The following is a 10,914-nucleotide window of genomic DNA, read 5'->3' as shown; positions in this document are numbered from 1 at the left end:
TGCAGGTTAGTAGGTTACCGAGAGAAATGCCAGACTCTGATGCAAGAGTATGATCAAACATAACCAGTTTAATATGAACTTACACATTTTACATTATCAAAGCACACACTTAATATATTAAACACTTAATATATAAATCCAATACAAAGCAAATTGGCACCAGTACACAAACAGTAGTTTCTGATCATGAATCAGTTCTGTTAAACAGTAATTAAAACTGACTGGAGCCAATAGCATGTCAAACACAGATGATGTCTGACCATGATGATGGATAAAGGGCAGTGTTCTTTTGGCTGTTTTTTCCCTTCATTATTATTCCCTTCATTATTGTGTTGACTTTAACAGAGAGACCTGAACTGGGAAATGTCAAGAACAGTTAAGAAGTTTCTTTAAAAAGCTGGACCACCGCTCCCCAAACCCATACCACTACTGCAAGTCAACCCCAGTTTTAACATGTTGTACCCTAACAGGGCTAAGTTTTAAAAGATTCCCTCATAGAAAACTAATTAGAATTACAAGTCTATCAAAGTCTATCTATATTTTATTGGTGAGACCTGCTCTCGTGTGTGTGTGTGTGTGTGTGTGTGTGTGTGTATATATATATATATATATATATATATATATATAATGAAATGTCACTACAAGGAGTTAGAAAATAAATAGTGTTATTATCTTTTTGTGCTTAGTCAAAACCAAATCTCTATATACATCCAGTATCCAAAGTAGCGGCCAGGTGTGTAAGTGTATAATGCATAGAGGCTTTAGATCCATTTAAAAGGCCTGCTGGTGATTTGTGCCTACAGCTCCTCTTCATCTCATAGTTCACTGTGTGCTCTTTTTCTCCTTGTTCCCTGATCCGAAAATGGCAGCTGCAGCAGCAAGAACTCCCACACCAAACACAGCTGCAATACCCACACCTACTCCGACCTCCACTGCTTTCCGCACCTGCAAATACCACACAGAAACTGAGATGCAGTATCTTTTTTTTTCCTAGTAAACAACATTAAGGCATAAGAGTATACAGAATGAACTTCATCAGAATTATTCGGTAGCATTAAAGAGAATTTCCACCAATGTTTCAATTTCTGCATACTTAAATGATTCAAATTTAAGTATACGTTTTGATGTGAAATGCTCTGTTCTAGAACTTGCCCAGTCAGAATTGTTCAGTGGTGCTGAAAGGAACCAGATGTATAGAGTTTAATGCACCTAAAAGCTCCCTCCTTTTACATTAAATAGTTATGAATACACTACCTGATGTGTGATTAGAGATACGATTTTGGCCTAAAATAAAATGTTTTTTTTTTTCTGGGCAGAGAGGTACATGCAGGGCATCATAAGGCAAATTAGTCCCAAAAGAAAATTGATTGTTTTTTTTCTTTCCACTTTTTTTTTCATTATCAATCATTATCAACAAAATCTTTAGAGGACGTGCAGGTTCACTGGTGGTTTTGGGTGGTAAATGTGTATATTTTTTTATCTCTGGTTCGTCACCACTGTTGTAAAGAAATGGGAGTTGTTAAGTTTCTCTACAGTTAACCAATTCACATCAAAATACATTTACATCTAAACTATTGAATTATGCAGGAATTTTGCAAAATTGCTGGATTTCATCTTGTATTATCTCAATTTGTTGTAGCATAACTGTGCTGATTTACATAATGTTGCTAACAAGGTCTTGCTGGCATCATTGGTTTATTTTACTTGTAAATGAGACTTACTGTACTTTGATGATTAAAAACCCCCAACAGTAGCTGGGAGGAAAAGACACTGCTCATGTAGTTAGGAATCTAGTGAGTAATATCAGCTAAAGCATTTCAGCTTGCAAGTAGAGTTCAAATGTATTGTTTTTGGAGAATTTGATTCCTTGAATGCAAATGACAGAAAAATTCCCTTACAAGCCTCATTGCCCAGTTCTGGGTTTTTGAATGAACCAGGATGAACTGAACAACATGAACAACGAATAAACTAACAAGTAAAAAAAGCCTTTCTTACTAAGTTTATCTGCTCTCCACAGTTGTCAGCTGTTCATTATTTGAGCAAGATGAGGTGAAAAAAGGTCAGATGCATTGATTTTGCAGCGTTTACTAGCACTACCCTTATACCTCGTTAAAGGGAAATTCCACAGATTGTTCAAAACGGCTGCATAATTAAATTGTTAACATGTAAACTAAGTAAATCAGAATGGTTTGATGAGAAATGCATAATTCCAGAGAAAGCTCCCTCATAGGAAACTACTGTATTAAATGATTACGAATACACTGCCTGGTGCCTGAGACATGGTTTTATATTAGTTTTGAGAGTAGATTTTGAGATTTTCTACAATATATTTTTCAAATTTGTTTATTGTGGAGACGTACATGCAAGGCAAATGAAGGCAAAATGGTCCCCAGAGACTTTTTTTCTCAGATTTACCACTATTGTACCATTATGCACATTAAATATAAGCACACAAAAAACGTGTAGGTCCACTGGTTGTTTTGGATAGCAAATAAAATGACTATATACGCTGCTACATCACATCCCTGATTCCTATCACCACCACTGTAAAGAAATATGTGAAGTTTGTAGATTTCTCTACAATAAACTATTTCTCATTAAACAACTGAATGATGCAAAAATGTTAAAAACATAAAAAAAAAATCCTGGCCTTTCTCACTTCTCAGGTCACATGGGCATGAATCTATATGTAACCTGTATAGGACCACATACACAAAGCGGTTCAGCTCTGAATAGAAAAGATCAGATTTCTTTGTCCAGACGACTCTGAAAAAATTACATCTGTCTCACATAAAAAAAAGATTTGTGTGAATTCAGCATAGTAATGTGAACATTGCCAAAATGAAGTGATTTTACTGTAGCATTAATCGGCAGCCTAGCATAGCTTACATAACTTTTGTGGCTGTATTATCTACGTAAGCACAAATATACTTGGTTTCGGCTCATGCTCAATACTAAAGTACTCTGATCATATTGGGGATCAAAAAAACTGGATCAGGACCTTGAAACACATTGATCTTGTGTTTATGTGGACTGTTGTACCTGCCGAGACTCTGCCTTTCCATATCTCAGCTCAGTGACGAAATGCTCACAGTTCCCACTAAACACGCAGTAGGGTAACTCCTGGCCCAGAAGGCTGTGCGCGTCCCGGAGGATGACCCTGACAGGTCGAGGCTCGTATTTGTCATCCATCAGGTTATTGATGGTGTACTGGTCATTGCCCACCACGTCCCACAGCTGCTCTTTCTTCACCATGGCCTTGTCACACAGCACGGACATCATACTGTAGGCGCCGGCTTGGGCATGCTCAGCTGCAGAGAAAACAATGATACAAAAAAAAAACTGCAGTGCTTATTTTCAGCCATCACCTTAACCGGTTATAATGTATAATTAGCAACCACTCATACCGGCCTAACTGGTATGTGGAGACGGGTGTAACCCAAAATGAAAATGAAAGTAATTTAAAGGCCAGTCCTTTAAATGCTCTGTTAAAACTTGACCAGTAAATCGTGAATGTGCTTTTTAATATTAGAATGAAATGTATTAGCAATGGACTCACAAGGTGGAGCCAGGTGGATGATGTAACCTTCACCAATATAAATGGCCCAGTGCTGGTATGTACCCCGGAAAATTTCGATAAGGTCGCCTAGCTCTGGCTTCTCCTCAAACAGGGAAATATAAATGTATTATGAACAGTTAAGTCAACTTATATTGTTATTGAATGGGTTAAACATATAAATTCGTGCTATTGGAATTTTTAGTTATAAATCTGCAGGAACAGAATATTGTGTGTAGTCAATTTAAGTTTTAAAGGAATGGTTCACCAAAAAAATATAATTTACACAATTTCCGCCCTTGACCAAAATAATCAATCAGCCAAGATTTGTTTGGAGTCCGAAGTTTGCTTCACTAGTTTTTTGCGCTGGAGCTATTATAATACAGCTAACGGGCAATACAGGTCTGTCACTTTCGGTGATACAGACTCCTGCGCAAAACTAAAGAAGCAACTTCAGACACCAAACATGTCTTGGCTGACTGAATGTTTGGGGTGAATGGAGAAAACTGGGCAGATTTGATTTTCAGTGAACAGTTAACGGGTTATAAAGATACTCACCTGGCTTGGTGCCATTGTTTTGCTGCTGGTAGTGCCTTTACTTTCGGTCTGAGCCCTGTTAGGAGAAGTTGGCATATCTCATATTACAGAATGTGATACAAAATATACATTTTCAGTAACAACCTATTGGCGATGATTTCGTTTATCGAGCTCTGTTTTGTTAGTGCTGGAGCTGCCATGGTTTTATTGCCAAAATGACTGATGTGGCTTAATTTTACTTTACATGAACCGCATAGCTAACACATTAAAATATACCAACTGAGAACACAATTTGTTCTGTTAGCTGAATAAAAATTATTAGGTCGCTTTTATGAACTAAGTCTGAGCTATTAATTGATCAAGACGACAAAAATAACACCATCACAACAACAGCAACAGCACAGAGAGCAGGACAGGAGAGGCGCTTGGTTTTTTAAGCCGCCGAGTTAACGTTAATGCTATTAACGCTGTTAGCCGATAGCTAATAACTAATGATGTAGGTTTGGAATCAAACGGTTAAAGTCGGGGACCTAAATTCACATCAAATAACTAAATCAAAAAGCACTTACCGCTACACGCTCAGAGCTCTGGAATGGCCTCTGTGTTTCGGAGCCAATGTCTGCACATCAAGCGGTCAACCGGGGCGGAGGGACAGGACAGCGTCAGCGTCCTAGCACAGCGGAGCTTCTCTTAAAGCGACCACCACCCTCGCAGTCTAAGAGCTGATACCGACCTCAGCTGCCACAGTACGCTTCATTTATCCCCCAGTAAAAAAGTCAAGCAGATACTTAACTATATATATATAGGTATATAGGTATATAGGTATAGATATAGATAGATATGTACTGGATATGTGCCTGTTATAAGTTCCAGCACACGAGCTTTTATTGAATTAAAAAATACAAAGTCGTGCCGCGTGATACCCGTTGTCTATAAGCCCATTTTAGCGCTCCTGAGACCAAGTCCTATATTTTAAATAATGATGGGGAGTCGATTCCAAAAGAGTCGATTCTTCGACTCCACGTCTCGCAGTGAGGACCGACTGTTGGCCAGTGAGAGGTGAAATGCTTGGAGTCGACTTCATTTTCTTTAAGATTAGGGCTGCAACAACGATTTAAAACTGTACAAGGCACAAAAACAAAACAGTAGTAAACAATATTTTTCACAGAACGCTGTGGAAAATATAAGTTGGCATCGTTTTTGCCTGTTTCTTATTCAAATTTTCATCTTAAATGGTGCTGCAGTTACATTTTTGTGCCTGTACCCAAAAGGCAACTACTGCATCATTTAAGGTGGAATGGAAAACTCGAATAAGAAACTGGTGAATAAGCCAAGTTCAGCCCCGCGGAAAGAGGAGCAAGATAACATTCAGCTGCTCCGGAATGAAAACTTTAAATCTGGTAAACTGGCCGATAATGGTTTATTTTCATAGAATCACGTCTAATTTTCTCGGTACATCACTCAGAGTTCCCCGCTTATGTAAAATTATATAATTATTTTATACATATGTATATATATTTATATAGCACGTTTTAAAACAGGTGTTGTCACAAAGCAGCTTTGCAGAAAAATCCGGGTCCGAGCCCCCATGAACAAGCCAATGGCAACAGTGGCAAAAAAAACACCCTAAGAACACGAGGAAGAAACCTTGAGAGAGACCCAAAAGGGTGACCCATCCTCCTCTGGTCGACACCGGATAGGAACAGGACAGGAAAAACAGGTGGTTTTAGATAGGTTTAGGTTAGACAGGTTTTAGATAGTTTGAGTTTATGCAGCAGCAGCAGCATCAGGAGGGTCAGTTCATGCACGTGAAGTCAGTGTGAAGCTCCATGCTGGTCAAAACGGAGCCCTGGTGACTCTAGCAGCTCTGGTGGCTCCCATCAGGGGCTGAGAGAGAGATAGAGATAGAGAGAGAGAGAGAGAGAGAGAGAGAGAGAGAGAGAGAGAGAGAGATTGAGATTTCAGGGAGAGAGATTAATTGGACAGACAGGTAGATATTGCATCTTGTCGAAGTCCAAAAAAACAAGTCACTAATTTTAACAGCGGAAATAGAAATTGTATCATAATCATGATAAGATCAGAAGATTTTTTTCCTTCGAAATCTTCGAAATCTTCTTAATAAGTATAGTAATGATAATGATATTGTCATTATAACAATAATAATAATAATAATAATAATAATACTTTAGTTTTGTAACTAAGTTACAACTGCATAAAGAATGTTTAAGTTGACCAGTCTAAGATTTAAATCGGATGTGACACTCTGGCTGAGAGGGGGCGTATTTTAACTATATCTCTTTAACAATTATGATTATGTAACAATTGTAGTCTACGCTGTAAAATGAATCTGCATCTACTACTTATAAAACTACTTACCTGTACATTTGCTGTCGTTCGAGTTAGCAAAACATCGAAATTTACTCGTTTTTTGAAACGAGTAAAAGTTCAGAGGGTCTCCTGACCAGCAGGGGTCGACGAAGAGCAAAAAGCGCAATATTGTCTTCAACGCCAGTGAGAAAGTGTGCGCGAACTTCCGCTACTTTATCTGTGTGGTTATTTCGAGCGTTTATTTGCCGGTTAATACGATTCTGTAATCATCCTTTATAAAACCCTGCACAGAAATCGTTTATGAACAGGTTCATGTGGTATTTGGGTTGAGCGCATTAAGGATGTCTGCCATGTTTGAGGGGAATGCCTTGTCAGCGCTGCAGACCACTCACTGCCCCCCTCAGAGTAACTACAGGTCTGTAACGGCTCCACTGCTATACGCAGAGGCTTAAAAACAGAAAATATATGACGATTTAAACCTTTGTAACAGCTGAGAAATTGCTATGGACAAAAGTACTCATCGTAGCTTCATTGTTAAATGATTTACTTGTGGACTAATTTGGTCCATACGCTTCATTTTTCTTGTGTCAGCTCATGACGTTTGTATTGGTTTATGTACAACAAACAGTAAAAAAATTAACAGGCTGTTTTTTGTAAGTGTGCCTTTAAGACTGATGACTAATCTCCGTTCTGATTGGCTGCCCTGTAATTTGCATAATTCATAAAGCAGTTTGGGCAGAAACACTCCACATAACTTCGACATGAATGGGCGTGGCTAAACTGCTGTGGACTGAATAAGCAAATATATGTAAATATATATCTAAATGTGGGTTTTTGTGATGTCATGATATCAGAATTCAGTTGTTGACACGCAATCCAGGTTTAGTATCACAGCGCTTGATTCCAAAAGATGTGGCAAAAATTTTAAAACTCTTATTATTGTCTGAACATCCAGTGTTTTCAAGAAACACAGGGACACTGTTGATTAACAGTACAAAACTCTTGAAAATATTATCATGAGAGAAAACAAAATCAAGTAACTGAATAATTCAAGCAGCATCATTCAAGGGATGATTAATGGTGATATACAGGATAGCTTCACAATACAACTTACAAAATAACTTATTGTGATTGTCTCTCTCTCTGCTACTTGCTTTTGAGGGTGTACCTTCTCAATCAATATTACTTCAGTTATGTCTCTCAATACAGTTTCTTTTTTTTTCTTCTCCAGCCCTCAAGAACTTGCTTTGGAAATAAAAGCATTTATCAGTGGTGTTGACCAGACAAAAGGACGTAAGCTCAGTGTTCGCGATCATGCCCGCTGTGCTGTGCGTCTCCTCCGCACTGTCCCAGCATGCCGAGGTGCAGTCCTGGAGCACTTGAGGGGTGTTTATGATGAGTATGTGGCAGCATTTTTCCAAGACCTTGAGGCAGAAAGTGACAGTGGGAGTAACAGCACCACTGGAGGGACCAACCCCAATGTGTCAAACTTGGAAGATGTGATTAAAGAGATTCATGCTGTTCTGCTGGAGTTTATTAGGCTCAACCCGAAAGCTTGGGCTCCGCTGGTGTCTTCCTGGGCGGTGGATTTACTTGGCCAGCTCAGCAGTAAGCATGCAGGAAGAAGAGCAACCCCTCACTCCTCCAGTCTGAATGAGCTCCTTCAGCTGTGGATGTCATGTGCAGCCACTCGCTCCCTCATGGAGTGCTACTCCCAGTGTCTGGCCGCAATGTTAGCCTGGTGCCCTGACGCTTGCGTGGATGCATTGCTCGATACGTCTGTGCAGCACTCTCCTCATTTTGACTGGGTGGTTGCCCACATCGGCTCTGCTTTCCCTGGTACCATCATTAGCAGGGTGCTGGCTTGTGGACTTAAGGACTTTTACGCGCATGGATATCCTTCAGGAGAAAAAGGCAGCCAGCTGCAAGCAATAGACAAAGCCAGCAGAGTGCCAAAAATTGGCTCAGTCGTGGGTATCCTTGGGCACTTGGCCTCCAGGCATTCTGATAGCATTAAGAGGGAGCTCCTCAGGATGTTTCAAGATAGTTTATCTCCTCCACCACAAAATGCACCTCCGTCTTCCGGGGCTGCAGGGTGGGAGAACTCCCCTCATCTCCGCAGGGCTACGGTACCTTTCCTGCTCCAGCTGGCTGCCCTCTCCCCAACTCTCCTTGGTGCTGTGTCTGCTGAGCTGGTAGAGTTCCTTCGACCACCTGTGCTACTTCAGCTTCAAGCTCAGTTCCAGGGTCTTCCCAGGGAAGAGTTGGAAAACATGCTGGGGCTGGCAGTGCACTTAATCAGCCAGAGCCCTGCTGGTGGAGCCCGGGTGCTGCGATTCCTTGCAGACACTGCCACACCAGCCTCCGTTATCATTTCAGGCCCCACGCCCTCCCCGCATGATGGTGTACGTGAAGCATGTGACCGGCTACTTCAGATGCTTCTTTTGCATCTCCACAAGCTTGTTTACAATAGACCTGAAGGTGATGAACCATATTCACACACAACCTCCTCCATTGCGATGCCACGTGTGATCCCATTCCTTGAGGAGTTACAGGCCCATGTTGGAGAGCTCTGCGCTGAGACTCTCCGACTGGAGCGAAAGAGGCACCTGTGGTTGCATCAACTTCTGTGTTTGCTATCCGTGTATGGTGGCCCTAGTGTGGCCACTGAAGCCCTGTGCCAGCTGCTCACCCAAGCCAGGAACCCAGAAGAGCTCGCGCTAGCTTCACAGCTCCACTCGCCTCTTTCCTCCTCCATCCCGGGATTGCTTCCATCAGCCGTGGCCCGTTGTGTTGCCCAGATCCACACCCAGAACCTCAATAGCAGAGAACTAGGCCAGCTCCTGAACAACCTGGCCACAGCTGTGCAAAGTCAGGAAGAGGACTGCAAAGCAGGTGGCACCACAGCTGGAAGTTCCCTTCACTCATCGATGGCAGCCCAGGTTGGAAATGCTGTTTCCAGCCACCTTCATGATTTCTGTCCGCTGCTCCTTCACGGTGACACTATGGTGTCCAGAGCAGCTGCTCGTCTGCTGTCCTGCAGCCAGCTTCCAAGAGCTTGCTCACCAGCCCATCTGCTACTCATATCACGGGCCGCAGTGGCACATTTCTTCATAGCTCTGCGACAGAGGGGTGAGGGGCTGAAAATTGGAGGGCAGAGTGGTGGAGAGGCAGTGGGTTACTCCATGCGCTTGTTGTCCCGCTTGGCGGCTTACTCCTCCTTGATGCTCAAAGCTGTGCTCCAGCAGCTTGTGGAGGGAGCTTTACACAAAGGCAACCGAGAGCTGTTTGGGGGTCAGAGGGAAAGCCCTGGTGAAGATGGAGCCCCTTTGCCCACTCTAGGTCCAGACTTGGGTGTGTCACTGCTGAACATCAACTGCAAGTTTGGCACCACCGTCAACTTCTCTGGTAGCGTTTGGTCTGTGTTCCATGCTGGGGTGATCGGAAAGGGACTGAAACCTCCTCACACTCCATCGCAGTCTGACGCAGACAAGGTAAACCAGAACATGCAGACCTTGCTTGCTGTCATAGTCCAGTGTTGCAGCTCTAGTGGAGGAGGGAGCTGCAGTAATGGATCGGGCACGGGTTCTGGCAATGGCCGCTACAATCATGCTGGTGAAAGCGTCTCGGATGAGCCCTCACCAGTCAATGCTGAAGCAGCCAAGGTTATCGCAGTAGCTCTGGTGGAGAATGTTTGCCCAGATGTAGCAAATGGCGAACTGTCATGGCCGCCTGAGGAACATGCCAAAACCACTGTTGAACGAGACATTCACATCCGCCGATGTTTTGAAGCAAATCCTGTTTTATTTCACCTCCTTCGAGTGGTGGCAGCTGGGCGCCCAGCTCTGTGCTATTGTTCTGCTGTTCTGAGAGGCCTCCTGGCCACATTGTTGGCCCACTGGGAGGCTTCAAGAGAGCCTTCAGTACTAGATACCCCCTGGCACCTCCAGGCATCTTGTCTGCTTGTGTCCTGTATGGGAGAAGGTCAGCTTCTCCCTCCAGTGCTGAGCAACATCCATGAGGTCTTCCCTCATCTTTCCCCATTTGAGGTCAGGCTTTTATTGCTGGGTGTGTGGGAGTACATGCGAGGGAACAGCCCGATGCCACAGAAATTCACCTTTAGTGCTGAGAAAGGAGTGTTTTTCAGAGACTTCTCTCGGGACGGTGATGTGGCACGGTACATTGCACCAATCCACAGTGTCCTTCACAAGAACATTGACCGACTTGGGCACCTGTGTTGGAGGTTTCAGATATAACTATCAGTGGCATTCAGAAGAGAGTGCAAACCTTTTTTAGAATATATGAGGTTGTTTTGGTATTCTCGATATTTTTCTTGTACTGTTCACTGTTATTCTTGTACTGTTAGTGTTCGTCTCATAGTTTGTAAGGGATATTCTTTTTTCCTGAAAGTAAAACAAATTCACACAGTCTGAGTGAAATGGTTATTTGAAAGCTGAACTTTGTCCTTTATTGGCTGTCATTAGAGAGAAAAT

The 10,914-nt window shown here is 42.4% G+C and overlaps 2 protein-coding genes across 4 annotated transcripts in view; one reads left to right on the top strand and one right to left on the bottom strand.

The window, feature by feature from the left end:
* Nucleotides 1-48: 48 nt before the first annotated feature.
* On the bottom strand, nucleotides 49-4,772 carry LOC118806832 (phospholipase A and acyltransferase 3-like). Of its 3 annotated transcripts, none has more exons than XM_036568456.1 (5): nucleotides 4,663-4,772; nucleotides 4,115-4,169; nucleotides 3,560-3,662; nucleotides 3,043-3,311; nucleotides 49-945 (listed from the first exon to the last, which is right to left on the bottom strand). In XM_036568456.1, exons 2-5 carry the CDS (start codon nucleotides 4,127-4,129, stop codon nucleotides 823-825), a joined length of 510 nt encoding a protein of 169 aa, XP_036424349.1. In that variant the 5' UTR covers nucleotides 4,130-4,169; nucleotides 4,663-4,772; the 3' UTR covers nucleotides 49-822. The 3 variants fall into 3 exon arrangements, with proteins under 3 accessions (XP_036424349.1, XP_036424353.1, XP_036424350.1); XM_036568460.1 differs by having other exon boundaries at nucleotides 3,560-3,656; XM_036568457.1 differs by having other exon boundaries at nucleotides 3,560-3,659; nucleotides 4,663-4,770.
* Nucleotides 4,773-6,605: 1,833 nt separating this feature from the next.
* Nucleotides 6,606-10,914, top strand: part of ints5 (integrator complex subunit 5) — a 5,062-nt gene continuing 753 nt past the window's right edge. The window contains exons 1-2 of the mRNA XM_036568450.1: nucleotides 6,606-6,836; nucleotides 7,653-10,914. The exon at nucleotides 7,653-10,914 is cut by the window's right edge and continues 753 nt beyond it. Of these exons, the coding sequence (XP_036424343.1) occupies nucleotides 6,763-6,836; nucleotides 7,653-10,677 (3,099 nt within the window). The 5' untranslated portion in view covers nucleotides 6,606-6,762 and the 3' untranslated portion in view covers nucleotides 10,678-10,914. The remainder of the gene's footprint in view (nucleotides 6,837-7,652) is intronic.

This window comes from Colossoma macropomum, unplaced genomic scaffold (genome assembly GCF_904425465.1).
Source record: "Colossoma macropomum unplaced genomic scaffold, Colossoma_macropomum, whole genome shotgun sequence".
In the NCBI taxonomy this organism is placed as follows: domain Eukaryota; kingdom Metazoa; phylum Chordata; class Actinopteri; order Characiformes; family Serrasalmidae; genus Colossoma; species Colossoma macropomum.
The sequence above is the reverse complement of the archived record's forward strand: the minus strand, read 5'-3'. Positions and strand labels throughout refer to the sequence as shown.